Source organism: Pristiophorus japonicus, unplaced genomic scaffold (assembly GCF_044704955.1).
Source record: "Pristiophorus japonicus isolate sPriJap1 unplaced genomic scaffold, sPriJap1.hap1 HAP1_SCAFFOLD_228, whole genome shotgun sequence".
NCBI lineage: Eukaryota > Metazoa > Chordata > Chondrichthyes > Pristiophoridae > Pristiophorus > Pristiophorus japonicus.
The window spans coordinates 830,112-853,541 of NW_027251994.1; the positions used below are offsets into that span (position 1 = coordinate 830,112).

Genomic DNA, 23,430 nt, shown 5'->3' on the forward strand with positions numbered 1-23,430 from the left:
CATGCTCGTTATATCCTCAAAGAATTCCAGTAAATTAGTTAAACATGATTTCCCCTTCATGAATCCATGTTGTGTCTGCTTGATTGCACTATTCCTATCTAGATGTCCCGCTATTTCTTCCTTAATGATAGCTTCAAGCATTTTCCCCACTACAGATGTTAAACTAACCGGCCTATAGTTACCTGCCTTTTGTCTGCCCCCTTTTTTAAAGAGAGGCGTTACATTAGCTGCTTTCCAATCCGCTGGTACCTCCCCAGAGTCCAGAGAAGTTTGGTAGATTATAACGAATACATCTGCTATAACTTCCGCCATCTCTTTTAATACCCTGGGATGCATTTCATCAGGACCAGGGGACTTGTCTACCTTCAGTCCCATTAGCCTGTCCAGCACTACCCACCTAGTGAGAATGATTGTCTCAAGGTTCTCCCTTCCCACATTCCTGTGACCAGCAATTTCTGGCATGGTTTTTGTGTCTTCCACTGTGAAGACCGAAGCAAAATAATTGTTTAAGGTCTCAGCCATTTCCACATTTCCCATTATTAAATCCCCCTTCTCATCTTCTAAGGGACCAACATTTACTTTAGTCACTCTTTTCCGTTTTATATATCGGTAAAAACTTTTACTATTTGTTTTTATGTTTTGCGCAAGTTTACTTTCGTAATCTATCTTTCCTTTCTTTATTGCTTTCTTAGTCATTCTTTGCTGTCGTTTAAAATTTTCCCAATCTTCTAGTTTTCCACTAACCTTGGCCACCTTATACGCATTGGTTTTTAATTTGATACTCTCCTTTATTTCCTTGGTTATCCACGGCTGGTTATCCCTTCTCTTACCGCCCTTCTTTTTCACTGGAGTATATTTTTGTTGAGCACTATGAAAGAGCTCATTAAAAGTCCTCCACTGTTCCTCAATTGTGCCACCATTTAGTCTGTGTTTCCAGTCTACTTTAGCCAATTCTGCCCTCATCCCACTGTAGTCCCCTTTGTTTAAGCATCGTACGCTCGTTTGAGACACTACTTCCTCACCCTCAATCTGTATTACAAATTCAACCATACTGTGATCACTCATTCCGAGAGGATCTTTTACTGGAAGATCGTTTATTATTCTTGTCTCATTACACAGGACCATATCTAAGATAGCTTGCTCCCTTGTAGGTTCTGTAACATACTGTTCTAAGAAACAATCCCGTATGCATTCTATGAATTCTTCCTCCAGGCGACCCCGTGCGATTTGATTTGACCAATCGATATGCAGGTTAAAATCCCCCATGATTACTGCTGTTCCTTTTTCACATGCCTCCATTATTCCCTTGATTATTGCCCGCCCCACCGTGAAGTTATTATTTGGGGGCCTATAAAATACGCCCACCAGTGACTTTTCCCCTTACTATCTCTAATCTCCACCCACAATGATTCAACATTTTGTTCATTAGAGCCAATATCATCCCTCACAACTGCCCTGATATCATCCTTTATTAACAGAGCTACCCCACCTCCTTTCCCTTCTTGTCTATCTTTCCGAATTGTCTAACGAACTGGCCTCAACAACTCTCTGCGGGAGAGAATTCCACAGGTTCACAATTCTCTGGGTGAAGAAGTTTCTCCTCATCTCGATCCTAAATGGCTTACCCCTTATCCTTAGACTATGACCCCTGGTTCTGGACTTCCCCAACATTGGGAACATTCGTCCTGCATCTAACCTGTCCAGTCCCGTCAGAATTTTATATGTTTCTGTGAGATCCCCTCTCATTCTTCGAAATTCCAGTGAATATAAGCCTAGTCGATCTAGTCTTTCTTCATATGTCAGTCCCGCCATCCCGGGAATCAGTCTGGTGAACCTTCGCTGCACTCCCTCAAGAGCAAGAATGTCCTTCCTCAGATTAGGAGACCAAAACTGTACACACTACTCAAGGTGTGGTCTCACAAAGGCCCTGTACAACTGCAGTAAGACCTCCCTGCTCCTATACTCAATTCCCTCGCGAAGAAGGCCTACATGCCATTTGCCTTCTTAACCGCCTGCTGTACCTGCATGCCAACTTTCAATGATTGATGTACCATGAACCCAGGTCTCGTTGCACCTCCCCTTTAACCAGGACGACTGGAGACCAGCTCTGCTGCACGGACCTAGTGCGCGCAACATATCGCAGTGTGGGCTGGCCCGTGCTGCCCCTGGGCACTCCTGGGCCCCGAACTCACGCCTCTTCTGGGCCCCCGTACCCTCATTTTCCGCACCTCCGCTACCAACTCCTGCCGCTCCTCCACCACAAACACTCGCCACACCTCCGCCATGATCACGATCGATACTGTCATCCACAATGCTGTTATGGGTGGCGAGGCTAATATTCGTGAGTGAATGGGCATTCTGTCGGGCAAAACAGTGGGGGCGCTGATCGTCCATCGCGAGCAACCACGGGCAGTCAGAGAGGGGGAGAGGGTTAGAAGGTTCACCTCTCATTAACGCACGGGAGATCCATGCCATTCCAATCTGCGGTACAGATAGACATTATGTTGCATCAGAAAATAAGGCCCCTCTGTACCACAGCACTTTGTATTCTCTGCCCATTTAAGTAATAATTTGCTTTTTTATTCAATCTTTCCTCATCGCTCAAATTCTCCAGTCCCGGCAACATCCTGGTAACTCTCCTCTGTACCCTCTCCAGTGCAACATTCTGGTAAATCTCCTCTGTACCCTCTCCAGTGCAAGATCCTGGTAAATCTCCTCTGTACCCTCTCCAGTGCAAGATCCTGGTATATCTCCTCTGTACCCTCTCCAGTGCAACATCCTGGTAAATCTCCTCTGTACCCTCTCCAGTGCAACATCCTGGTAAATCTCCTCTGTACCCTCTCCAGTGCAACATCCTGGTAAATCTCCTCTGTACACTCTCCAGTGCAACATCCTGGTAAATCTCCCCTGTACCCTCTCCAGTGCAACATCCTGGTAAATCTCCTCTGTACCCTCTCCAGTGCAACATCCTGGTAAATCTCCTCTGTACCCTCTCCAGTGCAACATCCTGGTAAATCTCCTCTGTACCCTCTCCAGTGCAACATCCTGGTAAATCTCCTCTGTACACTCTCCAGTGCAACATCCTGGTAAATCTCCCCTGTACCCTCTCCAGTGCAACATCCTGGTAAATCTCCTCTGTACCCTCTCCAGTGCAACATCCTGGTAAATCTCCTCTGTAGCCTCTCTACTGCAACATCCTGGTAAATCTCATCTGTACCCTCTCCCGTGCAACATCCTGGTAAATCTCCTCTGTACCCTCTCCAGTGCAACATCCTGGTAAATCTCCTCTGTACCCTCTCCACTGCAACATCCTGGTAAATCTCCTCTGTACCCTCTCTAGTGCAACATTCTGGTAAATCTCCTCTGTACCCTCTCCAGTGCAACATCCCGGTAAACCTCCTCTGTACCCTCGCCAGTGCAACATCCTGGTAAATCTCCCCTGTACCCTCTCCAGTGCAACATCCTGGTAAATCTCCTCTGTACCCTCTCTACTGCAACATCCTGGTAAATCTCCTCTGTACGCTCTCCCATGCAACATCCTGGTAAATCTCCTCTGTACCCTCTCCAGTGCAACAACCTGGTAAATCTCCTCTGTACCCTCTCCAGTGCAACATCCTGGTAAATCTCCTCTGTACCCTCTCCCGTGCAACATTCTGGTAAATCTCCTCTGTACCCTCTCCAGTGCAACATCCTGGTAAATCTCCTCTGTACCCTCTCCAGTGCAACATCCTGGTAAATCTCCTCTGTACCCTCTCCAGTGCAACATCCTGGTAAATCTCCTCTGTACCCTCTCCAGTGCAACATCCTGGTAAATCTCCTCTGTACCCTCTCCAGTGCAACATCCTGGTAAATCCACTCTGTACCCTCTCCAGTGTAACATCCTGGTAAATCTCCTCTGTACCCTCTCCAGTGCAACATCCTGGTAAATCCCCTCTGTACCCTCTCCAGTGTAACATCCTGGTAAATCTCCTCTGTACTCTCCCTGGTGCTACATCCTGGTAAATCTCCTCTGTACCCTCTCCAGTGCAACATCCTGGTAATCTCCTCTGTCCCCTCTCCAGTGCAACATCCTGGTAAATCTCCTCTGTACCCTCTCCAGTGCAACATCCTGGAAAATCTCCTCTGTACCCTCTCCAGTGTAACATCCTGGTAAATCTCCTCTGTACCCTCTCCAGTGCAACATCCTGGTAAATCTCCTCTGTACACTCTCCAGTGCAACATCCTGGTAAATCTCCTCTGTACCCTCTCCAGTGCAACATCCTGGTAAATCTCCTCTGTACCCACTCCAGTGCAACATCCTGGTAAATCTCCTCTGTACCCTCTCCAGTGCAACATCCTGGTAAATCCCCTCTGTACCCTCTCCAGTGCAACATCCTGGTAAATCCCCTCTCGACCCTCTCCAGTGTAACATCCTGGTAAATCTCCTCTGTACCCTCTCAGTGCAACATCCTGGTAAATCCCCTCTGTACCCTCTCCAGTGTAACATCCTGGTAAATCTCCTCTGTACCCTCTCTAGTGCAACATCCTGGTAAATCTCCTCTGTACCCTCTCCAGTGCAACATCCTGGTAAATCTCCTCTGTACCCTCTCCAGTGCAACATCTTGGTAAATCTCCTCTGTATCCTCTCCAGTGTAACATTCTGCTAAATCTCATCTGTACCCTCTCTAGTGCAACATCCTGGTAAATCTCCTCTGTACCCTCTCCAGTGTGACATCCTGGGAAATCTCCTCTGTACCCTCTCTAGTGCAACATTCTGGTAAATCCCCTCTGTGCCCTCTCCAGTGCAACATTCTGGTAAATCTCCTCTGTACCCTCTCCAGTGTAACATCCTGGTAAATCTCCTCTGTACCCTCTCCAGTGCAACATCCTGGTAAATCTCCTCTGTATCCTTTCCAGTGCAGCATCCTGGTAAATCTACTCTCTACCCTCTCCAGTGCAACATCCTGGTAAATCTCCTCTGTACCCTCTCCAGTACAACATCCTGGTAAATCTCCTCTGTACCCTCTCTAGTGCAACATCCTGGTAAATCTCCTCTGTAACCTCTCCAGTGCAACATCCTGGTAAATCTCCTCTGTACCCTCTCCAGTGCAACATCCTGGTAAATCTCCTCTCGACCCTCTCTAGTGCAACATCCTGGTAAATCTCCTCTGTAATCTCTCTAGTGCAACATCCTGGTAAACCTCCTCTGTACCCTCTCTAGTGCAACATCCTGGTAAATCTCCCCTGTACCCTCTCTAGTGCAACATCCTGGTAAATCTCCTCTGTACCCTCTCTAGTGCAACATCCTGGTAAATCTCCTCTCTACCCTCTCCAGTGCAACATCCTGGTAAATCTCCTCTGTACCCTCTCCAGTGCAACATCCTGGTAAATCTCCTCTGTACCCTCTCCAGTGCAACATCCTGGTAAATCTCCTCTGTACCCTCTCTAGTGCAACATCCTGGTAAATCTCCTCTGTAACCTCTCCAGTGCAACATCCTGGTAAATCTCCTCTGTACCCTCTCCAGTGCAACATCCTGGTAAATCTCCTCTCGACCGTCTCTAGTGCAACATCCTGGTAAATCTCCTCTGTAATCTCTCTAGTGCAACATCCTGGTAAACCTCCTCTGTACCCTCTCTAGTGCAACATCCTGGTAAATCTCCTGTGTACCCTCTGCAGTGCAACATCCTGGTAAATCTCCTCTGTACCCTCTCTAGTGCAACATCCTGGTAAATCTCCTCTCTACCCTCTCCAGTGCAACATCCTGGTAAATCTCCTCTCTACCCTCTCCAGTGCAACATCCTGGTAAATCTCCTCTGTACCCTCTCCAGTGCAACATCCTGGTAAATCTTCTCTGTGCCCTCTCCAGTGCAACATCCTGGTAAATCTCCTCTGTACCCTCTCCAGTGCAACATCCTGGTAAATCTCCTCTGTACCCTCTCTAGTGCAACATCCTGGTAAATCTCCTCTGTACCCTCTCCAGTGCAGTCACAGCCTTCGTGTGATGTGCTGACCATTTGGATCTTGACTTGGGCACAGATCCCGGGATCACGATTTCAGGGTTAAGGTTCAAGCATTAACTGAGGTACATTAAACGCCAAACAGGACTGCCGTTTGACACTCACTCTGACCAGTAGTCAATGTTGGCCGAGGAAAACAGGGGCAGTAGCAGGACATTTGGAAAAGCAAAATTCGGTCAGGCAGAGTCAGCATGGGTTTATGAAGGGGAAGTCATGTTTGACAAATTTGCTGGAGTTCTTTGAGGATGTAACGAACAGGATGGATAAAGGGGAACCAGTGGATGTTGTGTATTTGGATTTCCAGAAGTCATTTGACAAGGTGCCACATAAAAGGTTACTGCACAAGATAAAAGTTCACGGGGTTGGGGGTAATATATTAACATGGATAGAGGATTGGCTAACTAACAGAGAACAGAGAGTCGGGATAAATGGTTCATTCTCGGGTTGGCAACCAGTAACTAGTGGGGTGTCGCAGGGATCAGTGCTGGGATCCCAACTATTTACAATCTATATTAACCACTTGGAAGAAGGGACTGAGTGTAACGTAGACAAGTTTACTGACAATACAAAGATGGGAGGAAAAGCAATGTGTGAGGAGGACACAAAAAATCTGCAAAAGGACATAGAGAGGCTAAGTGAGTGGGCAAAAGTTTGGCAGATGGAGTATAATGTGGGAAAGTGTGAGATAATGTACTTTGGCAGAACAAAATCAAAGAGCAAGTTATTATTTAAGTGGAGAAAGATTGCAAAGTGCTGCAGTACAGCGGGACCTGGGGGTACTTGTGCATGAAACACAAAAGGATAGTATGCAGGTACAGCAAGTGATCAGGAAGGCCAATGGTATCTTGGCCTTTATTGCAAAGGGGATGGAGTATAAAAGCAGGGCAGTCTTGCTACAGTTATACAGGGTATTGGTGAGGCCACACCTGGAGTACTGCGTGCAGTTTTGGTTTCCATATTTACAAAAGGATATACTTGCTTTGGAGGCAGTTCAGAGAAGGTTCACTCAGTTGATTCCGGAGATGAGGGGGTTGACTTTTGAGGAAAGGTTGAGCAGGTTGGGCCTCTACTCATTGGCCTATGAGTCTATCCAACCCAGTCAGAATTTTATACCTTTCAATGAGATCCCCTTTCATTCTTCTAAACCCCAGTGAATACAGGCCCAGTCGACCCAATTTCTCTTCATACCGACAGTCCTGCCATCCCGGGAATCAGTCTGGTGAACCTTCGCTGCACTCCCTCTGTGGCAAGTATATCCTTCCTTAGGTAAGGAGACCAAAACTGCACACAATACACCAGGTGTGGTCTCACCAAGGCCCTGTATAACTGGAGTAAGACATCCTTGCTCCTGTCCTCAAACGCTCTTGCAATGAAGGCCAACATACCATTTGCCTTCCTAACTGCTTGCTGCCCCGGCATGTTTGTGTTCAGTGACTGGTGTACAAGGACACCCAGGTCCCTCTGTACATCCACACTTCCCAAGCCATCACCATTTCAATAATACTTGGTCCTTATGTTTTTCCTACCAAAGTGGATAACTTCACATTTATCCACGTTATACTGCATCTGCCATGTGTTTGCCCACTCACCCAACTGATCTAAATCGCCTTGCAGCATCTTTACATCCTCCTCACAACTCACAATCCCACCGAGTTTTGTGTCGTCGGCAAACTTGGAAATATTACTTTTGGTTCCCTCATCCAAATCATTTATATATATTGTAAATAGCTGGGGCCCCAGCACTGATCCCTGTTGTACCCCACTAATCACTGCCCGCCACCCCGATAAAGACCCGTTTATTCCTACTCTCTGTTTCCTGTCCGTTAACCAATTTTCAATCCGTGCCAATACATTACCCCCAATCCTATGTGCTTTAATTTTGCACACTAACCTGTTACGTGGGACTTTATCAAAGACGTTCTGAAAATGCAAATACACTACATCCACTGGTTCTCCCTTATCTATTGTCCAGGGGCCATAAAAGGAGCGGTGCGCGGCCCGGGAGCGACATGGAGGCATACCACGGCGAGGTACAGCACGAGCTGGTGCAGGAGAGAGACACCAGCGAAGAGGGACATCACCAAGGTCCCGGTCGGTGATTGGAGCATGGGCAGGTACAGCAGGAGCCGCGAGGTCGGGGCGAAGGAGCAGGGAGAGACTGTGGAGGGGCGTGATCGGGGCCCAGGAGAGGCGAGGGCCCAGGAGAGGCGAGGCCCAGCCCACACTGTGCGATATGTTGTGAGCACTGGGTCCGTGCAGCAGACCTGGTCTCCAGTCGTCCTGGTTAACCCTTGCCCCTGGACCCAGACCTCGCTCTGTCAAGCCCCGTGTGGTGGCTGGTGTACAACGGTCACCCCACGTTAAAACAATCCACGCACAGGTGTCTTCCACCCTTCAGGATCGGGAATATTAGCTCCTTCATTGAAACACCTGGGAACTCATCCCTTTTCGGCGTCGAAGCAAGTCATCCTCACTTCAAGGGAGCGTCTGTAATGATGGTGATCGGGATTGTGTGGGATAGGATCAATCGACCAGGTGGGTCTTTACCTGTCCGTCATTGTTCGTATGTTCATAGAAGTCAGGGGAAAATTTCCTTCTGTAACTTAAGTCTGAACAACAAAACGTTGCATTTATATATCGTCTTTAACATAGTGAACGTATTTGACCCTGACCCACTTTAGGAGACATTAGGGACAGGTGACCTAAAGCTGGGTCACAGAGGTGGGTTTTAAGGAGCTTCTTAAAGGAGGAGAGAGAGTTGGAGAGGTTTAGGGAGGGAGTTCCAGAGCTTGGGGCCCAGGCAGCTGAAGGCACGGCCACCGATGGTGGAGCGATGGAGGTTCAGTCTTTCAAGACCGAGATCGGTAGAATTTTGGATATTAAGAGAATTAAAGGATATGAGGACGGGGCAGGATTAGGTGGGATTGTGAGTTGTGAGGAGGATGCAAAGATGTTGCAAGGCGATTTAGATCGGTTATGTGAGTGGGCAAACACATGGCAGATGCAGGATAACATGGATAAATGTGAAGTTATCCACTTTGGTAGGAAAAACATAAGGACAAAGTATTATTGAAATGGTGATGGCTTGGGAAGTGTGGTTGTACAGCGGGACCTGGGTGTCCTTGTACACCAGTCAGTGAAAGCAAACATGCCGGGGCAGCAAGCAGTTAGGAAGGCAAAGGGTATGTTGGCCTTCATTGCAAAAGGGTTTGAGTACAGGAGCAAGGATGTCGTACTCCAGTTATACAGGGCCCTGGTGAGACCACACCTGGAGTATTGTGTGCAGTTTTGGTCTCCTTACCCAAGGAAGGATATACTTGCCACAGAGGGAGTGCAGCGAAGGTTCACCAGACTGATTCCTGGGATGGCAGGACTGTCGGTATGAGGAGAGACTGGGTCGACTGGGCCTGTATTCACTGGGGTTTAGAAAAATGAGAGGGGATCTCATAGAAACATATAAAATTCTGACGGGGTTGGACAGACTGGATGTGGGGAGGATGTTTCCCCGGGGCTGGGAAATCTAGAAAAAGGGGTCACAGTTTCAGGATACGGGGCGGGAAATTTAGGACCGGGATGAGGAGAAACGTTCTCACTCAGAGGGTGGTGAACCTGTGGAATTCTCTACCACAGGAGGCTGTGGAGGGCAAGTCACTGAATATATTTAAGAGGGAGATAGATAGATTTCTGGACACAAAAGGCATCAAGGGGTAAGGGGAGAATGCGAGAATATGGTGTTGAGAGAGGATCAGCCATGATCATATTGAATGGTGGTACAGGCTCGAGGGGCTGAATGGCCTACTACTGCCCCTAGTTTCTATGTTTCTAAGTGTGCCGTTATTATATCATGAAACACAAAAGATTAGTATGCAGGTACAGCACGTGATCAGGAAGGGCCAATGGTATCTTGGCCTTTATTGCAAAGGGGATGGAGTATAAAAGCAGGGAAGTCTTGCTCCAGTTATACAGGGTATTGGTGAGGCCACACCTGGAGTATTTACGAAAGGATATACTTGCTTTGGAGGCAGTTCATAGAAGGTTCACTCGGTTGATTCCGGGGATGAGGGGGTTGACTTATGAGGAAAGGTTGAGGAGGTTGGGCCTCTACTCATTGGAATTCAGAAGAATGAGAGGTGATCTTATCGAAACGTATCAGATTATGAGGGGGCTTGACAAGGTGGATGCAGAGAGGATGTTTCCACTGATGGGGGAGACTAGAACTAGGGGGCATGGTCTTAGAATAAGGGGCCGCCCATTTAAAACTCAGATGAGGAGGAATTTCTTCTCTCAGAGGGTTGTAAATCTGTGGAATTCTCTGCCCCAGAGAGCTGTGGAAGCCGGGACATTGAATATATTTAAGACAGAGATAGACAGTTTCTTAACCGATAAGGGGATAAGGGGGCGGGCAGGGAAGTGGAGCTGAGTCCATGATGGGATCAGCCATGATGGTATTAAATGGCGGAGCAGGCTTGAGGGGCCGAATGGCCGACTCCTGCTCCTGTTTCTGATGTTCTTACCTTGACGTTCCCCCGGTTCCCCCTCTCCAGATGTATCACGTTTCCGTAAACGCGGAGAAGGACCTCCGCCGTGACGGACACGGCGCTCTCCCGCCACCTCTCGTTCTTCACTTCCACTTCGAAGTAGGCCGGCGATTGCACTGCCCCGCACAGCGCGGCCAACACGTAGGAGCAGGTGCCCTGGAAATCGTAGCGGAGCCCATCGAAGGTGCGGTAGTGAGGGTCCCCGGAGGCCCAGCAGACGGCGGACGCACTGACACAGCTCGCCCGGCCGCCCGACAGGCCGCAGACGTGTTGCGGGCCACAGGTGGCGTTCACGCAGCGCACCGTGTTAGTGGCTCCGTCGCACCGGCAGAGCCTCCGGCAGCCCTCCGCCCTCCACTCCTCCCCCGCCGTGCGATAGACGCCATTCTGGAGACATCCGCACTGCGCCAGGGAAAGGCAGCCCCCTCCGCTCAGCACAAACCTATTGTCGCACTGACACCCCTCCCCACACGGGGTCGGGCAGTCGGACGGTGAACCCAGGTCCGCGCAGGACGCGGGGCAGGTCGATCCACACAGCTCGTAGTGACTGTTCGCCCCGCAGCCCATCTCTGAAAAACATAAGGCCCACATTCTGTAAGAACATGTTTTTGTTCGAAGACCAGTCCCTCAAATCCACCACCGAGCTCATGGTCTACAGGGCTGTAGTGATACCCGCCCTCCTGTATGGCTCAGAGACATGGACCATGTACAGTAGACACCTCAAGTCGCTGGAGAAATACCACCAACGATGTCTCCGCAAGATCCTGCAAATCCCCCGGGAGGACAGACGCACCAACGTTAGCGTCCTCGACCAGGCCCAACATCCCCAGCATCGAAGCACTGACCACACTCGACCAGCTCCGCTGGGCAGGGCCACATTGTCCGCATGTCCCCCAGACACGAGACTCCCCAAAGCAAGCGCTCTACTCAGAACTCCTTCACGGCAAGCGAGCCAAATGTGGGCAGAGGAAACGTTACAAGGGACCACCCTCAAAGCCTCCCTGATAAAGTGCAACATCCCCACCGACACCTGGGAGTCCCTGGGCCCAAAGACCAGTCCGCCCTAAGTGGAGGAAGTGCATCCGGGAGGGCGCTGAGCATCTCGAGTCTCGTCACCGAGAGCGTGCAGAAACCAAGCGCAGGCAGCGGAAGGAGCGTGCGGCAAACCAGTCCCACCCTCCCCTTCCCTCAACATCTATCTGTCCCACCCTCCCCTTCCCTCAACGTCTATCTGCCCCACCTGTGACAGGGACTGTGGTTCCCGTATTGGACTGTTCAGTCACCTAAGGACTCGTGTTTAGAGTGGAAGCAAGTCTTCCTCGATTCCGAGGGACTGCCTATGATGATAAGAACATAAGAAATAGGAGCAGGAGTCGGCCATTCGGCCCCTCGAGCCTGCTCCGCCATTTAATACGATCATGGCTGATCCGATCATGGACTCAGCTCCACTTCCCTGCCCGCCCCCTTATCCCCTTATTGGTTAAGAAACTGTCTATCTCCGTCTTAAATATATTCAATGTCCCGGCTTCCACAGCTCTCTGAGGCAGAGAATTCCACAGATTTACAACCCTCTGAGAGAAGAAATTCCTCCTCATCTCAGTTTTAAATGGGCGGCCCTTTATTCTAAGACCATGCCCCCTAGTTCTAGTCTCCCCCATCAGTGGAAACATCCTCTCTGCATCCACCTTGTCAAGCCCCCTCATAATCTGATCCGTTTCGATAAGATCACCTGTCATATTTTGTACGTTTTATATTTCAGTCACACAACTGGTAAGCATTGCTCTGGTGGCTCAGTGCTATACATCATTCTTTATCCATTCCTGGCTTATGGGCAGCGCTGGCAAGGCCGGCATTTATTGCCCATCCCTAATTGCCCCTTGAGAAGGTGGTGGTGAGCCGCCTTCTTGAACCGCTGCAGTCCGTGTGGTGAAGGTGCTCCCATAGCGCTGACATTGTCATTACCGTTTTGGTACTGAGTGTCTCGCTGGGCCATTTCAGGGGGCAGTTAAGTGCCAACCACATTGCCGTGGGTCTGGAGTCACATAGCGGCCAGGCCAGGGTAAGGGAGGTAGATTTCCATCCCTAAAGGACATCAGTGAGCCCGATGGCTTTTTCCGACAATTCGGTCAATTTCATGGTCACCATTCACTAACACACGCTTTTTATGCCAGTATATCCCTCCTAGAATGCGGAGACCAAAACTGTACGCAGTACTCCAGGTGTGGCCTCACCAATACCAAAATTATTTAATTAACTGCGTTTAAATTCCCCAGCTGCTTTGTGGTTCATGAGCGACTTCTCTTTGTGGTATTTCCAGCCGAGTGATCAGGAAGGCCAATGGAATCTTGGCCTTTATTGCAAAGGGGAATGGAGTATAAAAGCAGAGAAGTCTTGCTCCAGTTATACAGGGTATTGGTGAGGCCACACCTGGAGTACTGCGTGCAGTTTTGGTTTCCATATTTACGAAAGGATATACTTGCTTTGGAGGCAGTTCAGAGAAGGTTCACTCGGTTGATTCCGGGGATGAGGGGGTTAACTTATGAGGAAAGGTTGAGGAGGTTGGGCCTCTACTCATTGGAGTTCAGAAGAATGAGAGGTGATCTTATCGAAACGTATCAGATTATGAGGGGGCTCGACAAGGTGGATGCAGAGAGGATGTTCCCACTGATGGGGGAGACTAGAACTAGGGGGCATGGTCTTAGAATAAGGGGCCGCCCATTTAAAACTGAGATGAGGAGGAATTTCTTCTCTCAGAGGGTTGTAAATCTGTGGAATTCTCTGCCGCAGAGAGCTGTGGAGGCTGGGACATTGAATATATTTAAGGTGGAGATAGACAGATTTTTGAACGATAAGGGAATGAAGGGTTATGGGGAGTGGAGATGAGTCCATGATCAGATCAGCCATGATGTACACAAATGGCGGAGCAGGCTCGAGGGGCCGAATGGCCCACTCCTGCTCCTATTTCTGATGTGAATTGTGTAGTACATGAAACCCCTCTATCTGATACTTAGCAATCTTTGAGGAGGCTGGGGTGAGAAAGAGATTGTCATGGTCAGGTACACAGCAGCTGGACTGGGAACCGAGGTTAGGTGCAGTTATCATTGTGCTGGAACGTTATAACAGCCGCGGTGAATTAGAAACACAAAACCCATCAGCAGGGTTCATATCTCAACCTGTGGAGACATATTCCTCTCGTACAGCCATAACAGCCCCAGATACAAGTCTTGATGGCCAGAAACAGATACTGTAAGAGTGTCTTCAGCCCAGAAACCTGCGTAAGCCGGGGCTCGATGAGCGTGGCGTCTTTACGATTGGATATTGGGTTTAGGCATCAGCCAGTGATCGGTTCAGGAGAACTGCATAGGTTTTTAGCATCAGAAATACAATAAGAACATAAGAAATAGGAGCAGGAGTTGGCCATTCGGCCCCTCGAGCCTGTTCCGCCATTTAATACCATCATGTCTGATCCGATCATGGACTCAGCTCCACTTCCCCGCCCGCTCCCCATAACCCTTCACTCCCTTATCACTCAAAAATCTGTCTATCTCCACCTTAAATATATTCAATGTCCCAGCCTCCACAGCTCTCTGGGGCAGAGAATTCCACAGATTTACAATCCTCTGAGAGAAGAAATTCCTCCTCATCTCAGTTTTAAATGGGCGGCCCCTTATTCTGAGACCATGCCCCCTAGTTCTAGTCTCCCCCATCAGTGGGAACATCCTCTCTGCATCCACCTTGTCAAGCCCCCTCATAATCTGATACGTTTCGATAAGAACACCTCTCATTCTTCTGAACTCCAATGAATAGAGGCCCAACCTACTCAACCTTTCCTCATAAGTCAACCCCCTCATCTCCGGAATCAACCGAGTGAACCTTCTCTGAACTGCCTCCAATGCAAGTATATCCTTTCGTAAATACGGAGACCAAAACTGCACGCAGTACTCCAGGTGTGGCCTCACCTATACCCTGTATAACTGGAGCAAGACTTCCCTGCTTTTATACTCCATCCCCCTTTGCAATAAAGGCCAAGATACCATTGGCCTTCCTGATCACTTGCTGTACCTGCATACTAACCTTTTGTGTTCCATGTACAATGAATGAGAGTAAGAATAAGGAGGGGGTCTTAATAGCCACAGATTGTAGCAAATTTCAGGAGTGGAAGATTTCAGGAGTGAGAGTTAGAGGGGGGGGGCTTCTTTACGCAGAGGGTTGTGGGGATCTGGAACTCGCTGCCTGGAAGAGTGGTGGATGCAGAAACCCTCACCACTTTTAAGAGATGGTTGGATGAGCATTTAAAGTGCTGTAACCTGCAGGGTTACAGACCTAGAGCTGGTAATTGGGATTAGACTGGATGGCCTTTTGTTGGACGGAGCAGAAATGACTTCCTTGTGCAATGCAAATTTCCGTGTTTCTGTGATTTCAGGAGCCGGAGATTTCAGGAACACAGGTTTTTTTAGGAATACAGTATTTCAGGAGCCAGAGATCTCAGGATGAATGAAGGGGACACCCAGGAGACGGAGGGAGAGAGCAAGTTAGAGACTCGGGGTGCAGCTTATTTAGGGTTGCGGCTACTATCTAGAGTGTAAGTGGTAATATAAGGCACAATTATTCTCTGTAAACTGGTGCTCCGATACTGCAATGTGTGAAGCCCCACTCGTGATGAATAAATTGGAATCATTGCTCTTAATACGGGCCAGCCTTGAATCACTTGGGATGTTAGAGTGGGGGATAAGAGCGGGCAGAGGGATAGAATGTGAGAGTTAAACAGTAAAATTCCATTACCACAGCCCGCAGCGATTCTCCAATCTCCGATGGTGATTCCCCTTCTCTGACACTCTGAGGCGTAAGACCCAATGGCCTGGCACAGGGTGGTGTGGTCTCCCGCCAACGCGCACAGATCAAACACACAGTTGTCGGAGTAAATGGCGGGGCTCAGCTCCGGGTGACATCGGCGGAAAGGCCCAGTGGCGTTGCTCAGAATGCCACAGTGACTCCCCGAGGCGTAGACTCCACGCGCTCCTTCCCCACACACGGGTCCCGCTGGGCCGGTGTCGTCGGAACACCCAGTGCCAGAGGTTGGGCTTTTCCAGCTGTTCCCGAACGCCGAGGCCCCGGAGATGGCCGTGCCGTTGGGGGAGGCGAAATCGTCGGACGCGTCCCCGTTATAGTCCCCGCAGAGCCCACACAGGGACCCGGAATAGGTCCCCGGAACTGTCACTGCCGCGTAATGGTTCCAGTCGTAGGAGACGCCCAGGCCAAAATCTGTCCGCAACACGGCCGCCGATCCGGTGTGGGTAACGCGGACTTTACCCGACTCTAAGCTCACCGGCAAATTAACCGTCTCGCCATCTACCTGCACACAGGGGGTTCAAATTAACACATTAAACATCAACAAAGTCAAAGTTACACAGCTCCAACCCTGGGTCACTCGCGGAATCGCAGAATGTTGGGGGATTAGGAAGACTTCTGTTAGAAACATAGCAACATAGAAAATAGGTGCAGGCGTAGGCCATTCGGCCCTTTGAATATATCTAACGAACTGGCCCCAACAACTTTCTGTGGTAGAGAATTCCACAGGTTCACAATTCTCTGAGTGAAGAAGTTTCTCCTCATCTCGGTCCTAAATGGCTTACCCCTTATCCTTAGACTGTGTCCCCTGGTTCTGGACTTCCCCAACATCGGGAACATTCTTCCTGCATCTAACCTGTCCAGTCCCGTCAGAATTTTATATGTTTCTATGAGATTCCCCTCTCATTCTTCTAAACTCCAGTGAATATAAGCCTAGTCGATCCAGTCTCTCCTCATATGTCAGTCCTGTCATCGCAGGAATCAGTCTGGTGAACCTTTGCTGCACTCCCTCAATAGCAAGAATGTCCTTCCTCAGATTAGGAGACCAAAACTGAACACAATATTCCAGGTGGGGCCTCACCAAGGCCCTGTACAACTGCAGTAAGATCTCCCTGCTCCTATACTCAAATCCCCTCGCTATGAAGGCCAACATGCCATTTGCCTTCTTCACCGCCTGCTGTACCTGCATGGCCAACCTTCAATGACTGATGTACCATGACACCCAGGTCTCATTGCACCTCCCCTTTTCCTAATCTGTCGCCATTCAGATAATATTCTGCCTTTGTGTTTTTGCCACCAAAGTGGATAACCTCACATTTATCCACATTATACTGCATCTGCCATGCATTTGCCCACTCGCCTAACCTCGAGGTGGACTGCCTGATTATAAAGAATCGATACACGCCCGTCGCCCTCTCGTATAGCGACCTCGGTTTAACCGGGTTTTTATTCGAGCATGCTCGGGAAGGTCCCGATGAACAATTCCCAGACAACTGTTTGCAGTGACAGTTTATCATTTCCCTGCGGTGCGCCACCTTCCTACAGGATCACCCATTGGCCAACTGCTATCAGCGAAGTTATATTGATTCGTTGACCCGTATCAGACTGGCTCTGATTGGTCCTTCCCCAACCTGTCCATCTCCCATCACAAGTCACCCTCCCGCAATGTGTTATTGAACGGTGTCAACTGTGCCTCAGTTCCTCATGACGTGTGAAGTGACCTTGCGTCCCAGGGTTTGCTAGCTTTCTAGACTGTTGACTCTCCCACCGCCCTCGGTGGGTGTGCTATTCAATACTGAGTGTATGTTTTCATTGTCTATCAGTCTGTGCTAAGGATCAATGAGGTGTTGACTACTTATAAGAACATAAGGAACAGGTGCAGGAGTCGGCCATTCGGCCCTTCGAGCCTGCACCACCATTCAATAAGATCATGGCTGATCATTCCCTCAGTACCCCATTCCTGCTTTCTCTCCATATCCCTTGATCCCTTTAGCCGTAAGGGCCACATCCAACTCCCTTTTGAATATATCCAATGAAGGGGCCTCAACAACTCTCTGTGGTAGAGAATTGCACAGGTTCACCACTCTCTGAGTGAAGAAGTTTCTCCTCATCTCGGTCCTAAATGGCTTACCCCTTATCCTGAGACTGTGACCCCTGGTTCTGGACTTCCCCAACATCGGGAACATTCTTCCTGCATCTAACCTGTCCAATCCCGTCAGAATTTTATATGTTTCTATGAGATTCACTCTCATTCTTCTAAATTCCAGTGAATATAAGCCCAGTCGATCCAGTCTCTCCTCATATGTCAGTCCTGCCGTCACCTTATCCCCTTATCGGTTAAGAAACTGTCTATCTCTGTCTTAAATTTATTCAATGTCCCGGCTTCCACAGCTCTCTGAGGCAGCGAATTCCACAGATTTACAACCCTCCGAGAGAAGAAATTCCTCCTCATCTGAGTTTTAAATGGGCGGCCCCTTATTCTAAGACCATGCCCCCTAGTTCTAGTCTCCCCCATCAGTGGAAACATCCTCTCTGCATCCACCTTGTCAAGCCCCCTCATAATCTGATACGTTTCGATAAGATCACCTCTCATTCTTCTGAATTCCAATGAGTAGAGGCCCAACCTCCTCAACCTTTCCTCATAAGTCAACCCCCTCATCTCCGGAATCAACCAAGTGAACCTTTTCTGAACTGCCTCCAAAGCAAGTATATCCTTTCGTAAATATGGAAACCAAAACTGCACGCAGTACTCCAGGTGTGGCCTCACCAATACCCTGTATAACTGTAGCAAGACTTCCCTGCTTTTATACTCCATTCCCTTTGCAATAAAGGCCAAGACACCATTGGCCTTCCTGATCACTTGCTGTACCTGCATACTATCCTTTTGTGTTTCATGCACAAGTACCCCCAGGTCCCGCTGTACTGCGGCACTTTGCAATCTTTCTCCATTTAACCAGATGGTTCATTAACCATCAAGCTTTGCTACATAACAAACTCTGCTGCTTCCTCTTCTTAAAACCCATTCAAGCAAGTGAATAAGCCTGCTTTACATACATAAACAAATTTTACATACAATCGGTCACTTACAATCCCTACCTTGAGAAGGAGGAACTGCTGATTGCTCAGAACCTGCTAATACTGATAAGCCCAACAATCCCGACCATATGTCGAATCAATTCACTACCTTCAGTAACCTCTTTAGTGACTATCTTTTATCCCCTAACACAGCACCAGAGAAATTTACAGCGCGGGAGGAGACCATTCGGTCCATCGTGTCCGCGTTGTGCCGACTGAGCAAGAGCTACCCAGCCTAATCTCACTTTCCCGCTCTCGGTCCGTAGCCCTGCAGGTTACGGCACTTCAAGTGTACATCTAAATGGAGAAATAACACCAACGATGTCTCCGCAAGATCCTACAAATCCCCTGGGAGGACAGACGCACCAACGTTAGCGTCCTCGACCAGGCCCAACATCCCCAGCATCGAAGCACTGACCACACTCGACCAGCTCCGCTGGGCAGGGCCACATTGTCCGCATGTCCCCCAGACACGAGACTCCCCAAAGCGAGCGCTCTACTCGGAACTCCTTCACGGGCAAACGGGCCAAAGGTGGGCAGAGGAAACGTTACAAGGGACCTCCCTCAAAGCCTCCCTGATAAAGTGCAACATCCCCACCGACACCTGGGAGTCCCTGGCCCAAAGACCAGTCCGCCCTAAGTGGAGGGAGTGTATCCGGGAGGGCGCTGAGCACCTCGAGTCTCGTCGCCGAGAGCGTGCAGAAACCAAGCGCAGGCAGCGGAAGGAGCGTGCGGCAAACCAGTCCCACCCTCCCCTTCCCTCAACGTCTATCTGTCCCACCCTCCCCTTCCCTCAACGTCTATCTGTCCCACCCTCCCCTTCCCTCAACGTCTATCTGTCCCACCCTCCCCTTCCCTCGACGTCTATCTGTCCCACCCTCCCCTTCCCTCAACGTCTATCTGTCCCACCCTCCCCTTCCCTCAACGTCTATCTGTCCCACCCTCCCCTTCCCTCAACGTCTATCTGTCCCACCCTCCCCTTCCCTCAACGTCTATCTGTCCCACCTGTGACAGGGACTGTGGTTCCCGTATTGGACTGTTCGGTCACTCGAGAACTCACTTTAAGAGTGGAAGCAAGTCTTCCTCGACTCCGAGGGACTGCCTATGAGCATGATACTGGTATCACACTCTGTTTACACATGTTGCTGGTATTTACCTGAACTGTTCCAGTGTTGCCTCTGGTCACCAGGATCCGATGTCCATACACCTCGACTTCAACCAGCCGTGTCCAGGAGACCGCCGTGGATCCGCGGTGATCGTTTTCCACCTCCACGCTGAACGTGGTGAGGTTTGCCGCCGGCTCGCAGTACTTGCTGAAGGTGTATCGGCAAGTGCCTTGGAAATCAAAGGCTTTCCCGTCAAAGGTGTGATAATGGGGGTCACCCGCCGCCCAGCAGGTGGCGCTGTCCCGGGGGTAGCAGTCCCGCACTCCGTCCACCAGGCGGCAGTCTTCGTGGAGCCCGCAGCGGGAATCCTCGCAGGTGAGGGTCGGGGCGGTGTTCCCACAGGTGCATCTCCTGCTGCAGGTCTCGGTGAGGACCACGGTGTCCCCTCTGCTGTAATAACGGCCCTGGAACGAGCAGCCGCACTGACTGAGGGCCACGCAGGTCCCTGCGCTCAGGATGTAACCGTCGTCACACGCGCAGCTTTCCGTACAGGGCTGGTCGCAGTGTAAAGGTGCCGTGGTGTCGGAGCAACTGGCCGGACAAGCGGTGGTGCAGGGGTCGTAGTGACTGTGGGCCGGGCAGTCGATTTCTGCAACGCACAATACACAGGTGTCAACATCAAGTAGAGCGACCAACATAAATGTAACAGAGGATTAGAGGGTCAATAATGCTTGTTCACATTGATCATATCTAACCGACAGATGTGCAAGGAGCTGAAAGTTAGAACGATGCAATTATTTCTGATGAGTTAGATAGTCTTGCTACAAGGTCGCACCTGTGGCAAATCCTACATCAGACGTGCCACAAACAAGTCCAAAAGAATTTAAGTCCGAGTCCGAGTCAGGCAGACAAACAGTCTGATGTTTAGAGCGTCCAATTGTAGAACAAGGTCAGCCCTTGGAGAAAAACTCTCCTCAGGCTCAACCTAGAATGAGTCGAACTCCTACAACATGACTGGAACGTTCTGTTCAAGAGCGAAGGGATCCTCTTCGAAACAGAAAACCAGTGGTTACATTTCATTTGTAACCATGGGAAAATAACTTGGTATCTTTTGTTGTCTATACCATGCAAGTTACATGTGACGATTATTTTGTTATCAATAACTTCTTCAATAAGGAGGGAGAGGTGATGGGAGGAAAAGCAATGTGTGAGGAGGACATAACAAATCTGCAAAAGGACATAGACAGGCTCAGTGAGTGGGCAACCATGAGGCAGCTGGAGTATAATGTTGGAAAGTGTGAGGTCATGCACTTTGGCAGAAAAAAAATCAAAGAGCAAGTTATTATTTAAATGGAGAAAGATTGCAAAGTGCCGCAGTACAGCAGGACCTGGGGGTACTTGTGTATGAAACACAAAAGGTTAGTATGCAGGTACAGCAAGTGATCAGGAAGGCCAATGGTATCTTGGCCTTTATTGCAAAGGGGATGGAGTATAAAAGCAGGGAAGTCTTGCTTCAGTTATACAGGGTATTGGTGAGGCCACACCTGGAGTACTGCGTGCATTTTTGGTTTCCATATTTACGAAAGGATATACTTGCTTTGGAGGCAGTTCAGAGAAGGTTCACTTGGTTCATTCCGGGGATGAGGGGGTTGACTTATGAGGAAAGGTTGAGGAGGTTGGGCCTCTACTCATTGGAGTTCAGAAGAATGAGAGGTGATCTTATGGAAACGTATCAGATTATGAGGGGGCTTGACAAGGTGGATGCAGAGAGGATGTTCCCACTGATGGGGGAGACTAGAACTAGGGGGCATGGTCTTAGAATAAGGGGCCGCCCATTTAAAACTGAGATGAGGAGGAATTTCTTCTCTCGGAGGGTTGTAAATCTGTGGAATTCGCTGCCTCAGAGAGCTGTGGAAGCCGGGACATTGAATATATTTAAGACAGAGATAGACAGTTTCTTAACCTATAAGGGAATAAGGAGGCGGGCAGGGAAGTGGAGCTGAGTCCATGATCGGATCAGCCATTAAATGGCGGAGCAGGCTCGAGGGGCCTAATGGCCGACTCCTGCTCCTATTTCTGATGTTGTTATGTTGATAAGAGGGTGGGGAGTCTTTGCAATTCTCTGCCTCAGAGGGCTGTGGAGGCTGGGTCGTTGAGTATATTCAAGGCTGGGACCGATAGATTTTTGGATATTAAGGGAATCGAGGGATCGGGCGGGAAAGTGGAGTTGAGGTGGAAGATCAGCCGTGATCTCATTGAATGGTGGAGCAGGCTCGAGGGGCCGAATGGCCGACTCCTGCCCGTAATGCTTACGTTCCTCACAACTTCTCTGCTTTTCATTGCTTCCCTCCGGAAACAAAAATGCCGTGAGTGAGTGAGATTGAGAGACGTAGAGAGGAGTAGAGCGTGAGGGAGGTCGGGAAAGACAGGTAGGTCGTGAAGGATCCTATAGTTCGGTCGTACCCCAAACACGATTACAATCGAAACAAGATGCACATTGTGAAGACAAGCTCGCACAAGTCAGACACTTGGACCTACCACACAGTCCTGGGACCCTCCATGATATTGTGGGTACTCCTTCTGTCCGACACCTGTCGGAGTAGCTTTGCAGTGCCTGGCACAGACTGGGCCGGTAGCCATCACTCGTGCAGAGGTCATAGACGCAGCTCTGGATGAAGGGCTGTGGGGGGAGGACACTGTGGCAGGTACTGAAGTTGCCGCCGGGACGGCTCATGATGCCGCAGTAATCCTGGCCTCCGTACCGCGCGCTCTGCTGGGCCGTGCACGCTTGGCACTCGCTGCCGCACCGGTCACGGCACTCTGAGTCGTTGTCCGGCACCTTCCAGCTCCGCCCGAAGTCCTCCTCCGACCCGGCCGGGCTCCCGTCCGGCGTCCGGAACTCGTCGCGGCGGTCGCCGTTCATGTTGCCGCACAGGCCGCAGGTGGCGTTGCGGTAACGGGCGGGCAGCAAGACGGTGACTTGGTGTGAGCCGTCGAAGGTCACGCCCAGGCCGAAGTCCGTGCCCACCGCCACCGAGAATCCGCTGGCCTGAATTCGGATCCGTCCGCCTCCCAAGATCACCGGGATCGAGGTCCGCGTCCCATTCACCTGAGGGAGGAAAATGGCAAAGGTGGGTTTGACGATTGTTTAAAGTGGGCGCGGAGATTGGGGGCGCCGACATTGTTCACGTCTCAACCTTCTTTGGCGTCTGAAGTTCGCGTTCAAGTACAGCAAGCAATAATGAAGGCAAATGGCTTGTTGTCCTTTATAAGAACATCAGAAATCGGAGCAGGAGTCGGCCATTCGGCCCCTCGAGCCTGCTCCGCCATTTAATACCATCATGGCTGATCCCATCATGGACTCAGCTCCACTTCCCTGCCCGCCCCCTTATCCCCTTATCGGTTAAGAAACTGTCTATCTCCACCTTAAATATATTCAATGTCCCAGCTTCCACAGCTCTCTGGGGCAGAGAATTCCACAGATTTACAACCCTCTGAGAGAAGAAATTCCTCCTCATCTCAGTTTTAACTGGGCAGCCCCTTATTCTAAGACCATGCCCCCTAGTTCTAGTCTCCCCCATCAGTGGGAACATCCTCTCTGCATCCACCTTGTCAAGCCCCCTCATAATCTGATGCGTTTCGATAAGATCACCTCTCATTCTTCTGAATTCCAATGAGTAGAGGCCCAACCTCCTCAACCTTTCCTCATAAGTCAACCCCCTCATCCCTGGAATCAACCGAGTGAACCTTCTCTGAACTGCCTCCAAAGCAAGTATATCCTTTCGTAAATACGGAAACCAAAACTGCACACAGTACTCCAGGTGTGGCCTCACCAATACCCTGTATAACTGGAGCAAGACTTCCCT

The 23,430-nt window shown here is 49.8% G+C and overlaps 1 protein-coding gene across 1 annotated transcript in view; it reads right to left on the reverse strand.

Moving 5' to 3' along the window:
• Positions 1-23,430, reverse strand: part of LOC139245654 (IgGFc-binding protein-like) — a 184,758-nt gene that overhangs the window by 102,671 nt on the left and 58,657 nt on the right. Inside the window, exons 9-12 of the mRNA XM_070871233.1 lie at positions 22,103-22,673; positions 19,615-20,213; positions 15,318-15,888; positions 10,512-11,104 (exon numbers count right to left, since the gene is read on the reverse strand). Coding sequence (XP_070727334.1) covers positions 10,512-11,104; positions 15,318-15,888; positions 19,615-20,213; positions 22,103-22,673 — 2,334 coding nt within the window. The remainder of the gene's footprint in view (positions 1-10,511; positions 11,105-15,317; positions 15,889-19,614; positions 20,214-22,102; positions 22,674-23,430) is intronic.